General features: G+C 54.5%; 1 protein-coding gene across 2 annotated transcripts in view; it reads right to left on the bottom strand.

Moving 5' to 3' along the window:
• Window positions 1-4,809: 4,809 nt before the first annotated feature.
• The window catches only part of MAP4 (microtubule associated protein 4), a 159,358-nt gene continuing 150,772 nt past the window's right edge, over window positions 4,810-13,395 (bottom strand). For both annotated transcript variants that reach the window (XM_063303269.1, XM_063303270.1), the window contains 4 exons: window positions 12,266-12,347; window positions 7,736-7,848; window positions 6,469-6,634; window positions 4,810-6,288 (listed from right to left, as the gene is read on the bottom strand). In XM_063303269.1, coding sequence (XP_063159339.1) covers window positions 6,281-6,288; window positions 6,469-6,634; window positions 7,736-7,848; window positions 12,266-12,347 — 369 coding nt within the window. In that variant the 3' untranslated portion in view covers window positions 4,810-6,280. The remainder of the gene's footprint in view (window positions 6,289-6,468; window positions 6,635-7,735; window positions 7,849-12,265; window positions 12,348-13,395) is intronic.

Raw genomic sequence — 13,395 nt, 5'->3', positions numbered from 1 at the left:
TCCAAGAAGAGCAGAGGGGGGAGAAAGAGGTGGGCTACTGTGTTTCTTGGCACCAGCCCCATCGCCCCCTTGGCAGCGAGGCCGGGGGCTCCCGCCTGGGCCCGCCCCACCCACCCCGCCTCCTGCATCCCAGCCGTCCTCCATGCGTTTCTCCCCACCCTTCCCGCCCCCAGGCAACCGTGAGAATACTTGTCATTCAACATTGCTGCACAAATCCAGCCAAGTTCCGTCCACAATGGGGGAGGTGGGGAAGAGCCAGAAAGTTCACGCCAGGAACAGCCTCCTTTCACCCCACAGCGGTGGTAGCCTTCTTGTTCCCAGTCAAGTGGGACGTAAGTGCCCCAGGGGCCCCAGAACTTTGCACCTTTCTGCTCTGCCTTCATCCCCATCTTCTCCCACTGTTTGCACAACCAGGAGATGGCCAGGCTGGGCAGGAAGGGAGAAAATCTGGGTCGCTCTGGACAGGCACTGGAGTGGCTAAGTGGGGGGGAAAGATCTCAAGAAGAACGGTAGGACCTCCCATCTTCTCCCCCGGGTCCCTCCCCGGTTCTTTGGCCTAACAAGCATTGAGAACCTCTCCTGCTTCAGCCATGGAGCCAGTGAAGTATAAGGAATGCTCCACAGACTCTGCTTCGGATGCCATCCTCTGCCCACGTTCATGCAACCAGGGTAGGACATCTGGAGACCACGGTGGGGCTGCATCATAACCCCATGGCTTGTTCTTGTCAAGCCAGCCCTACAGTAGACGACTCTGGGCTTCCCCATCTTTTCTATCTGTGTTCTAGAGGTAGGTCTGTTCGGGAGGGGGAGATGGGAGTCAGAGGTGCAGTCCTGAGAACCTGTCAGGTCTCCTTTGGACCATTCAGAGTCGCCATTTGCAAAGGACCCCGATACAATGGCACAACCAAAAATCAAAGTGTGAACATCACATTCCAGGTCAGGCCGGTGGTCCTCCTTCTGAAGGCAAACAGAAGCAGCTCGACAGCAATTTTGCTGTGCTGGGAATGAGCGTGGTTTCTCTCCCCTGGCAGGTGCTCAGGAGAACGGTCATTCCTCAGGTTTCCAAGAGGTTCTGCAAAGCAGCAGTAGCACCCACCCACCATGGGCCAGAGGTTGGGACATCCCCTTCTAGTTATCTTAATACAGGGGTGTTTTTGTTTTGGAAATGCCGGTAAACTTGCTCAGGGTGGTGGGCCAAGGTGAAGGATGAACATGTTGTTTTGGAAAAGCGCAAAAGTTTGAGGGAAGGGTCAAGGTATGGCTGGCGGGTACGGAATATTTAAAGCAAGTTGCAAAGCTAAGTTTGGGTGCAGAGCCTGTTGTGCAGGTCAGTGAAATTCTGCACAGAATTAATTCCGCTCCATCCTAATAAAAATCAAGGACCGAATTACCAAATGGGTTGAGGAAGCTGGGAGATCCACAGCGCAGTTTATCCTCCCTAAAACAGGAACATAACCCCAGGAGCCTTTAGCTGGACTTCCCTCCTTATATTCAACCCCATCCCATTCAGCAGAGCTAACCGACTTTCATCTCTGGATCCCCACTGCTATCTGAAGCATGTCTGGTCAGTTCCATGCACACCACACCTGACACCTGGCCCGCAGGGGATGGTTTGCGACAGCAAGCTCCCCACCTTCTCAAAACAACAGAACGGATCTTTTCTTACAAGAGCAAAGCAGACTCGAGGTTCTTACTACCTTGCCCAGACCCACCACCAGGTCCTACGCCACCCCAAAATGGGCACCACCAGTAAACACCAAAGCAAAGATGGAAACTGCCCTCAAGTCAAGCTCAACTTTTGAGAACAACACGGGACGTGTCCATCTCATTTTCCTGGAAACTGCAGAGAAGCGGTTTGCCCTTGCCTTCTTCAGGGGAGTTGACTCCCAGTTTGGTCTACAGCTCTGGACGTTCCTAGTGGTCTCCAATCCAAGCCCCAACCAAGCCAAGAGCAGTCCATGTCTGCTGTCCTTCAGATATACCTGACTTCAATCAAAATTTGCAGGAATTGTTGGTTTTCTGCTGCAGTTCCTCAACACCCTTGTAGATCAGCTCAGCTGTGAAGCATTCCTTTGTGCCCACCATGAAAACTACTTCACTGTAAAGCAATTTTCCCCTGTTGGCTGCCCTCTGGATGTGCCAGACCACAACCTTCATCAGCCTGTGCCAGCTGGGGGTAATGGAAGAAGGCATACCTCCAGAGGGCACACGTTGGGGAAGGGTCTGCGAGACCTGCTTGCAACAAAGGAGCCGTCTATACCAGCCCGTTCTCACCTGCTACCTTTCAGAAGGCCGTGCTCCAAGCTAAATGATCGTGACAGTCCTAGAGGACCTCCTTGGTCAGGACGGTCCTGGAAGGCGGCCACCATTCTACTGAAAAGAGATGCCTTATGAAGTCTACGGTCCCCATCTAAACCTCGTTTGCTCTTATAATGACCATCACCATTTCCTCAAGAACTTGCCCAGTAAACTGTCCTAATATCCTGAAACATCAACATGCTATCAATCAAATGCTGATCCTCAATTTTATACTCCAGACCAGTGTTTCTCAGCCTTGGCCATTTGAAGATGTGTGGACTTCAACTCCCAGAATTCCCCAGCCAGCCATGGCTGGCTGGGGAATTCTGGGAGTTGAAGTCCACACATCTTCAAATGGCCAAGGCTGAGAAACACTGCTCCAAACCCTGGTCAGAGTCCATCTGAGAACCATCAACCATGGAGTTCACCTACAGCGTTCCCACCTGAATTAGTTCTGCAGAAGTTCCCCAATCTCCTCCACATAGTCAAGGGAATTTCATCGTTCTGGTTCATCTCCGACTCTTCCCGGAGACCCAAAGGGGCCATCTGAAGCAGTCACAAGACACTTGACGTTGCAACAGAAGTGACACTCTCTACATTTCCACATTCAGGAGCAACGTCACACACTTACTCTTCCTCCCCACGGAGGATGCAGCCTTCCCCAGTCTGGTGTCTTCCAACGCTTTAATTCCTGGCCGGAAAGGAATTTCAAGGCTGGTCTTGTTCTACGCTATTTGCTCCCATCAGTCCAAACGAAGGGGAATGAGGATGGTCACGACCTTTGAAAGCGTTCCCCAGAATCACAGTATTTACAAGCCACTCCCCCCCCCACCAAAAAAAAAACATTGTTAGAAATCTCCGTTAGAAAACGAAGCAGGGCAGGGCAGGGCAGGCCCCATTTCTCAGCTCAAGCAATTCCCTAGAGCCTCACAGCCCATGTTCCTGAGCAGGTGAGCAGGAGTGGGGGCACCCGCTGCAGCCTCTGGCCAGACTGAGGCTCAAACACATGCACTTTGGCAGGCTGGCAGCTGCTTCAGAAGCAGCCAGGGGGAAAAAAAGGTTGCCTTGGAAACAAAGGAAGAAGAATTAGCGGCTCCTTTGGCGAGACACCTTGATTTTTTTTTTTTTGCAACCACCCCAATCTGATGCAATGTTCTCCTTGCAGGCTTCCAACCCAGAGATGATCTGCAGCCTGCTCCAACAAGCACAGGACCGCAAACACCAGCTAACAGAGTGAATCTCACCAATGTTCCTTCCCAACTGGGGGGGGGGGGCAGAGAAAACGCCCCTGGACCACTGGACTGCCCACTTCTCCATAGCTCCCTAGGCAAACTCGGTCAGACCCATCAGCTTCCTTCCACTTCTGGGAGGTTATTGCTCCAGGGACACCACCCCTGCTTAAAGCAGACCCCCTAAGCCTGTTTCCTGCAGCAGCCACTTGGCCCACGGGGTGGATGTGGCAGACGACAGACTCAGGCCGGTGTTTAGAATTTAGTGAGCGTGCCGGAAGCCTTGATTAGTCTGCAGGGCAGTGAAATATAGATAAATATGGAGAGGGTGGGGCCATGGGGGTGGTGGTGGAACATGCACAAGATGGAGACTGAAGTGAGGGGTCATGACCCCCTTATTTAGAAGCTCCCTGAGCCCCCCGCTGCAGCCTGGGGGATTCCCTTTTCATTGCCCGCAGACCTCCGAGCAAGCATGCTCCCTTTGCAGGGGGGGCAGGGGGCTTCTACATGGCCAGGACCCTGGTGCAAAAATCTTGCACGTGGTCCAGCTTGCCTGAAGGAAAGGCAGGAATCCTGGTTTTTTTCCACCCCAAGCAATTAAAGAAGTGGAGACAGGACGAGGGGACATGCATGCAGGGGGGGGCTGGGCGGGGGGGCCAGTTGGAAGGGAAGGAAGATGGGTGAGGAGGGGAGGGGAGGAGGGATTAAAAACAGCTCTGCTTTTGGGCGGGTGGGCAGCACGGACAGGAAGTGGAAGGAGGTTTGGGGAGGGCTGAAATGGAGGGCGAGGGCTGAGGACAGACCTCACCGCCCCTTTTTTCAGTGCAAAATCTGCCATCATGTCATCACACACCAATTATCTTCCACGGAAGATGCAAGGTTGAGAGGTTGTTTTTTGACCAGACTGTTTGGATGCCAAAAAAAAAAAAAAAACTTGTTAACCGTTTAAAAAGCTATTTTATTAGAAATCATGCAACCTTTAATATATATATTTATATATATAAAACAGTCACAAGTACAAGATGCCTTTGTGCGTGATGCAGACCCTGGGCTACCTGCATCACCAAGGAGCACCCTGACCCAGGGGAGGCGGGGGAGAGGTCAAGGGGAAACGGAGTGGGCTCGTTTGTTTGTTTTCTCACAGGCCTCCCCTCAGGGGCCTTCTGACGTGCCCCCCCACCCGCCCTCCCCCAGCTCCATCCAAAGCTTGCCTGCAGAACACCCCTCCCCTTCTTGTTCCCCGCAGGTTTAAAGCAGAATTCCTGAAGACTCTCACAACGCGTCGTTTTTAAAGTTTTATTTACATTTCAGTTTAGTGTTGTTCGCAGTGTGAAAGACGGAACCCGCAGCCTGAACCTCCCCTTTCCCTTAACACCTGAAGCCTGAGCGGAAACGCTCGCCGGCACAGCTCCCCCATCCGCCCTGGACCGCCCGTCTCTTCTGACCCTCAAACACTTTCCCTGACCCTGCCCGTCCACTCCGAGACACCCACCCCACCCCACTCCGGCTTCTCCTCGAGCTGGGCATGGCCCCCGAGATGGATCCGCAGCTGCATGGACTGCGCAGGCCCCCGGAGTCCGACCCTTCAGAAGCCACTGGCGGGAGCCCACCCGAGGAAAACCCAGGGAGGTGTGCGGGACACCTGCCTCGAAACGCCCCACTTGAGCTTCTCTTGCAGCAGAAAAGACCCAGCTGCAGGGGGTGCGTCTTCCCCCGTGGCGCCCGCCTTCCCGCCCGTCACCCTCCTCGGCTGCCACCACCGAGGCCCTGCTCCGTCGTTCTCCGAAAATTTGAAACACACACGCAAAATAACCACCACACCAAAGAAAAATAAAACAAACAGAACACAAGTTTAAAATGGCGGGATACGTGGGTAACAAAGCCAACAGCGCTGCAGCGGCAGATAATGGTTTTTTTAATGCTCCTATGGCGAGGGCAGGGGCGGTGCGGGGGAGCAGGGGTGAAGCCGTGGATCGCGCCGGGCACCGCAATGACGTTCTGGCGCAGGGGAGGGGCGAGGAAATAAAAAGGAAGCGGGTTACGGCATCGCCCGGGGTGGCCAAAGAGCATGAAGTTATGTGCGAGAGCAACAGGCCAGCGTTAAACGGGCGCAGCGGGGCTCCGTGGGGTGGGGGGTGGGAAAGAGGAGGGAACAAAAGGAAGGCTTGCCCCCTTTAACGCCCACCTGGCCGCCGAGCCCACTTGGGGCGCTTCGAGCCAGCTTTTCCCCTGCAGTCCAATCCTCTGGTCAAATGAAGTGAGGAACGAACGCAGGCCTGGGGAGGCTGGCGGCAAGCGAGACCCCCTGCCCCAGAGGCCACCCCCCACCCACCCCGGGACTCCTGCAAAGGACCGACCGAAGCCCGGGCAGCTTGGCGGCACCGGGCTGAGTTAAGGGAGGCAAGCTCTGGGGCTGGGGGGCAGGTCGGGGTGGGGGCACAGGGCAGGAAAGAGAGTCACAAGCCTGGCCAAGAGAGCGCGGCAGAGGCGTCTTCCGCGAGGGGGGCCCGCCAGGGCAGCCGCGGGGACAAGGAGGCGGAGGTGGCGGCGCCCAGGGTCTCGCTGACGGAGGTGCTCAGCGGAGGGGAGGCAGGGGGGCTGCCGGCGCAGACCGCGAAATCCGCTCTGTGGTCCGTGCGGGCCTTGGCGTTCTCACGGAAGGTCAGCTTGTGGGATTCAATCTGCAGCGACACAGTGGGGGGCGGGAAAGGGGGGAGAGAGAAGGGGTGGAAGGCGATACCAGAATGTCATCGTTAAATGCCTGGAAAATAAAAGGCAATTGGTTGCATTAACGGTGGTAGTAGAGACAAAAAAACCCACAAGCAAACTTTCAGTAGCCCCCCCGCCCTGAAAGAAGAACCGAAGGGGGGGCGGCTCCAGGGCCGCACCTCCCCCAGACCCCCTGCCTCCTCTAGGGCTGCCCGGCTCCCTGGGCACTTACTTGTCTCTTGTATGTGAGTGTTGAAGCACTGAACTTCCCTTTGGTCACCACTGCCCTGAGCGGGCACGGTCGGCCCTGCGCCATTCTCCTGCGGGGCACTGCTGCCCGACGGGGGCACGGTCGCAGCAGCTCCGTTCTCTGGGGCTGCCTCCTCGCCCCCCTCAGTCTAGAAGGAAACAGTGGGGTGGGGAGGACAATGAGGGGTCACTACACAGAGGGGAAGGGAATGGGATGTGGGGAGGACGGCCTGGGGGCTGCTCGACGGAGGGACCCGGCTGGGCGCAGAGGGCCGAGCTCGACTGTTCTGGCCAGACTCTGTCTTGCCGAGGGAAGGGAGACCAGCGAGGCCCCCTCCCGTCTGCTTCCATCTCAGCTAGGCTGGCCCCCTCCGCTCAGCTCCTCGCCTGCTCTTCCCCCACCCCCGCCCCACCCCAAATGCTGCCCCCTTCGGCCCGGGAGCTGGGTTGGCTGCACAAGGGGAGACGTGGGGAACACGGTGTTTGAGGAACAGCGGTGCAGGGACAACAGACACATGAGATTGTTGAGAAGGACCCTGGGGTGGACCCTGCCCTGCGCCCCCAAGACTCACCCAGCGGCTGGCCAGCTATTTCCACGGATGTCTCTGTTGCGGGCAGCTCCAGGTGGGCACGCAGGGTGAGCCAAAGCTACCCAGGACGCAACTCTGGGACTAGCCGAGAATGCCCGCAAGAGGGAGACTGAGACGCGACCCTCCCTGCTGCCCAGAACTCAGCCGGCCTTTGCACCGGTCATCAAGGACTGGAGGTGGCCCTACGTGATGCTGCAGAGGGGTCCTTCTCTTGTGCTAAGACGGGGCGGGCGTTGGAGTGGGGAACGGATCCTTCTCACGCTCCGGGGCCAGTGACGTGCCAAGCAGAGCCGGCCCAGCTTTGCTCGTTTGAGGCTGCCTGCTGGCCCCCTCTCCTCTCTGCCCACCACACTGCCACCGAGACAGAGGAGGGATGTGAGGCAGAGGGGGAACGCCGATGGTGGGCGGACATGCCCAGGAGCCTCTCACTCCCGGGTTCCCGCTGCACTGCTGCCCGTTTCCCAGCACCCCGGAGAGTCCATCGTATTTAGGAAGCCCTTGAGGGCAGTTCCCGCTTAGGAGTTCTCCAGGGATTTGATTCAGCTCCTCCCTTTACGGGCACCAAGAACACGGAGAGGAAGGCAGCACCAGTCCATTAATGGCGGCTTTGCCTAGCGAGGAAGCAGAGAGAAATCTCAACCGGCATAGCCCCAGGCATACCTTCACAGTGCCCCCAGCTGGCACATGCCCGACATTGTCCAGAGAGCCCACCTTAGCCTGGGCCTTCTCCTTGAAGTTCAACTTCTGGTTCTCGATCTTGACATCTCCTCCCCCTGAAAGGAAGGAGGGGAAAGTTATTCCGGGTAGGGACTCTAAAGAATGAACAAAGCCTCCCCAGCTTGTTATCGCCAACCCAAATCAGTTTGCTGGGCAGGGATGATGGGCGAGCAGTCCACGGGGGAAGGCTGGACCAAGGCCCCCTCCCATCTTTTGCTTCCTCTCTACGGGGGGCACCTATGATCTCGGTCAACGTTCAACCCATTCAAACAGTCTTGCTTGGCGAAGGAGGTCGCCAGATAAGGGCATCCGGGTGTGCACGCACCCCCTTACTAGGAGTACGCCCGCAGGCCCCTAAATAAATACTGCCAACATTTCTTTAGAAAATGCATACGTCGATGACCTCCCCCAGTCTCCCCCAAGAGGCATTCTGAGTGATGTCCACTTTGTGATCCTCCTCACGCCTAAGCCAGCGGGTCTCAAACTGGGGGTAATTACCGCCAAGGGAGTAATCTGGACATATCCTGGGGATAATGGAGCAATCTGTAATTGCTTGTTTGTGAGCCAAGGATCCTGTTTGGGAGCGCCGCCGCCGCGATGCTTGTGTAAAACAACAGTCTTTGGGGGGGGGGCAGGTAATGACATTATTTGAGACCGGGAAAAGGGGTAATTGGGTCAAACCATTTAAGAACTGCTGTTCTAAGCACTGTGGGGACTTGACTCGCCGGTATAATTTTAGGCAGTTGAACCCACCAGGGAAGCGAGTTTAAATTTGGCATAATTTAATGATTCAACCCAGAGAGAAAACAGTTCACCATCTGTGCATTCTGCCTTCACAGAAGTCCCTGATCTGGAGATTCTTGCAGCAGGAGACTGGCAACGTGGAGGGAAGGTCTTCAGAGGTTTATGACAAGCCTCACGGAGGACAGTGGTGAATCACTGACAGTGAGAGGGGTGTGTCACCAAGGGACCAGTGCAGGCAAAGTTGGGCGGGAAGCAGGGTCCTCTGCTCATTCTGGAGGACGGAACCCGAATGTCATGATCACCGTTGCGATGTTCGCTCCATCGTAACGGTTCGCATGCCAGAGTGTTGACACGCGTTCCTGGCTGGGAGGGTGCTGCTGATAAACTTTGTACGGGGAGATGTGTGGGGCTGTGCCAGGAAGGAATGTGTTTGGGTTATCTCTTAAACGTCGTCTTTTTGCCCGTCGATCAGCAGAGCTCGTTAGGAGCACCTGGGAATGTGGGATTGTTCTGTATGCAAGGGGGGGGTCGTTGATGGAAACGGAGCTATTTAGTTTGAGTTTAGGCGCGCTTTTCTCATTCTCAGCTTTCTCTCTGTTTGCACTCTATTCTAAATAAAGCCAGACCTTAAACTTTGATTTTGAGTCTGAGCATTTTATTTGGGTTAAGGCAATCGTTACACCGAAGCAGCTACCTGTCCATATACAGGCAGTCCTTGCTTAACGGCCACAATTGGGACCAGAATTTCAGTTGCTAACTGAAGCGGTCATTAGTGGATCTGACTTGATTTTACGACCTTTTTGTGATGGTTGTTAAGTGAATCACCATGGTCATTACACGAATCATGCAGTTCCCCGTTGATTTTGCTTGCCAGAAGCCGGCCAGGAAGGTCGAAAATGGTCACGTGACCATGGGACACCGCAACGGTCATAAATGCGAACTGGTTGCCAAGCACCCAAACTGTGATCACATGACCCTGCGATGGTTGTAAGTGTGAGGACCGATTGCAAGTCTGAACTGTCACTAAACGAATGGTCATTAAGTGAGGACTACCTGTAACCTGATTCAAAGACAATGTCCTCACCATCCCTGCCTGGTGGAAACCCAGTAACTCAGAGACTCCCGTTGCCAGTGCCACAAGTTTGTCTTTTGCACAACCGTTCAAAAGTGTGCCAAGTCAGGTGATAGGCCTCAGGGGTGAGCAGTCGCCTAGTGCTAAAACCCATCCTCAGAGATCACTCTGTCCAATTTTCAAGGGCACAGTTGTAGTTACTCTGGAACTGGTGTGCAGTGGCGCCATGGATGTTCCTTTCTCAGTTCCACCAAGGGGAGGACCATGGCCCCTGGTCTGGAAAGGGTCAGTTAGAATCACTCCTGCCCCAGAAAGCTTCTCCTGCACTCCACCTTGGATAGCGCTGCAAAAAGATGGGGAAGTCTGCAGTCGTTCCTTCAGCCATGATGCCACCCTCTTCTTCGTTTCCCTTAACTGGATAAAGAAGGGCGTCTTCTCTCTGCTGTCCGCAATCACGAACAGGGGAGCAACCCCATCTTGCCAAGAGTGTCTGAAATTCTCCAGGAGGACTCACAAAGGCCAGCCACTCCATATGGGTGTTCCATTGATATGGACAGAAGTACTTTTCCACCCGTGTTCTTAGATATATGGATTCCTTCTGAAGGCCCTAAGATCTGGACCTGCCCTGATGGGTTAAGAAGACTCCAGTTGTAATGTCCTCTGCCCCAATCAGCAGTTCTCATTCCCCTCACAGTGATCTCAGGACCAGCTGCCCCACCTTTTGTTCCAGCTGCTGATCAGCAGCATTGACCTCTGATGGAACCACATTCCAAGCTTTGACTTTGAGACTCCCTGCGAGTTGGTGTTCCTGGTCATCTGAGTGCCAAGTTGGCTGGGGCTAGCCATTAATGCAAGGGACGGCACCATTTTGCACAAGTGGGTTCTGCTGACTTTCTTGTCCTGTAACAAGTGAACCAGCCACTGTAAGGATCTGCCGGAGAGATGGACCCATGGAAGTCAATCCCATGCTGTGACTTCCATGACCTGCAGCTTTGTCATCTTCACAAGGGTTGATCTTCTGTATGCTAGGATTTCTTTCATGGCTCCAGAGTGTGCTGGTGGGACAGGATCATGTGTTGATGGTAACCTCAAGCACAGAGCCTGCTTGGGTTGTGCCAGCAGTCTTGGCTTAGTTCTCCACAAGGCTCTGTTCCTGGAGACGACCATGCATGAAGCCGGGATGAATCACAGCTTCCCCCGTAGAAGGTGCTCCAGTTTGTCTAGGTAGTTATAAACATGGACCCACCGGGTTCGGTGGCCCACAAGAGCACCCTTACTTTGATGAATGATGCACCCAGACAGAAAAGGCATGTTCTGAATTCAAACAGATCGCTCTTGGATGACAAGCCCACCAAACGTGGAGAGTCATCAAGCAGGATGGCATTCATTTTGTCTTTCATTTCAGGGCCCAATGAATTTATTCCAAGGCCTGTGGTTCAGGAGACCTCTCAAATCTCCATTTTAGTCTACAACCATAAAAACAGAGAAGATGCTTTCTTGAGCATGTGCTCAGTTATGCCCATGTCTACATTACCTCCTCCATGTGGAGATGCTTCTCTATCCTTGGAAGCAGAGAGGGTGAAACTCATCTGCTTGTGAGTCCCAACTTGTTCTTGTGAACTCTGCTGTGTATCTGCACCGGGACACCTTTCCAGCATTCTCTGTTCTGGCAAGTTGTCCGCCCAAGAAGTTATGGGGCCACCCTTCTGCCCTGAGTCTTGGCGCCTCTGCCTATTGGATGGCACGTTGGTTGCCAACGCTTGGGACCCCAGAGACTGGCATCCCCTGGGGCTACTTTGTTGGCTCACTGTCTCAAAAAAGGCAGGGCTTTGGGCCTTTGCTACGAAAAGACCATTCAGGACCGGGGGCAAGCATGACTTCTCATCTGCTAAGACGGCCGCTCTGCACAGCTTCTGCCCCAAGAAGGGTTTCATTATGTGGTTGGTTTTAGCCTGAAGGCCCACCTCCCAAAGTCCGAGCCGTATCTTCATCGCTCTCACTGAGTACTTCTGATGCCAGAGATTGGCTGTGAACTGTAGGCATCTCCTGGAGATGTCCAACATACGATCTGCCCATGTACCAATGTCCTCTTCTGGGAGACAGGCTTGTTAGCTCTTCAAGGTAGGCCAGGTCAAGAAACAGACGCCGCCTGCTGTTCTGCTGTAACAGGCTCTTGAGAGCCTTTCTCAGGACTGTGTGATCGCTTCTGCAAGTCCCACCTTGATGGCTCTTCCATACCTTCCCCAAGGTCAGCCATAATTGGCTCTGCAGCATCAACCAACCCTTCTGAGGGATCACGTGTCTATATCCCCAGGCTCTGGTGGTGACAGAGGGAGCTGCAGGCCTTATTCCCAGAAGGGATGTCTCACGGACTCCCCTTTGCTCACTGAGGTTGGCTTCCAAACAGAGGTCTTGTGCCTCTGGGTTCACACTCTTGGGATACGAGAGTTGGGGGAGGGCACGACAAGAATCGTGTCCTGCTCAGGAGCTTTCCAGAAGCCTCTCTGTGGCCAGTGTGGGGAGCAGGATTCTGGGGTGAAGGGCCAGCCCTGTTCTTCAATGCCTCTCACACAGCCTCCGTGGACACCACCCTAGGCTGATGCTCCACCAAGCCATAACGTAGCGCACCTCCCTCGGTGGCGCCTTCTGCCTCTCACCTGGCTTATGCTTGATGTTTGTCTTTGAACCACACTTCGAAGACACTTTAGAAAGGTCAATCTTCTTGTTCAGGATCTGCACCTGCAGAACAGGAGAAGAGGAGAAAGGGACATTTGAGGACGAAGCAACCCCATGCACTTTCCAGAAGCTCTGCAGATGTTTCCAAGGGCCAGGAGTCCTGGGGGGTCTCCTTCTCCAGCCCCCTCTTCCCACTGGCCTGCTGGCTACCAGCGCCAAGCACATGAGGCTGTTCTTCCGGACACTTGCAAGAAACAAGGGTCTCCTGCAGCACAAAGATTTTAGGCTCCCTTTTCTTAGGAGTAGGAGATGTGAGAAGGCGGCATGGAAACAGAGGCAGGAGGTGATCCAGGGAACAGCCACCTGTCCAGCGAGGATGGACTTTGCTAGCAAGGCCATCAATCCCAACAACTCCAATCTTTGGCCAACAACATAGAAATCTCCTCCTTCAAGTCCAGAATGTATGTGCTCAGAATACATTATGCAAGTTGAAGACCTCTGCATAATTTATTCCAACCAGCAAAGAAGCGGGCTGGGGCGGTGGGGGCAAGAGGAGGAGGCGCAAGACCAAGGTGGGGAGAAGATGAAGGCTCAGATTTATGGCCACTGGGGTTTAGAGGTATTAGAAGGCTGGGGAAAGGGGTGAATTTGAAAAGCCCCGTCCCCCTCAAGTCTTCTCCAGATGTTTAAAGCTCACTCAGTGGCCACAAGAACCAGGAAAAGGAGACACTTGGTCACACGATCCCAGCTGCAATTGAAATGTTTGTGGCTGGGCCATCTTGTTGCAGGACCAGAGAAACGAAAGCAGAACAGAAGCTGGAAATACAATGGGGACCTTTGTTACTGCTGCCATAACACCCAAGGGAGTTTATTTCCTTCTTCAGCACATTGGCCTGCTCTGGGCCCGGCAGGGCGGCTTCAGACTCCTATCCTGCTTTTCAAGTCACCAACCTCCACTGGTCCCCAGATTTTATGAACACGGGAGGGAGGAGTTGGAGATGCCCTCTGGGAAAGCAGGGGAAAGGACCTGGTGTGGGACGTCTGATTTCTCGAAGGGGGCCCAATCAGAAGCAGAGAGAACTCACCCTGTCCTGTGCCTTTGGGTGGGTGC

The sequence above is a fragment of the Candoia aspera genome, chromosome 4 (assembly GCF_035149785.1).
Source record: "Candoia aspera isolate rCanAsp1 chromosome 4, rCanAsp1.hap2, whole genome shotgun sequence".
NCBI lineage: Eukaryota > Metazoa > Chordata > Lepidosauria > Squamata > Boidae > Candoia > Candoia aspera.
Note: the sequence above shows the minus strand (reverse complement) of the source record. Positions and strands in the feature narration are given on the sequence as shown.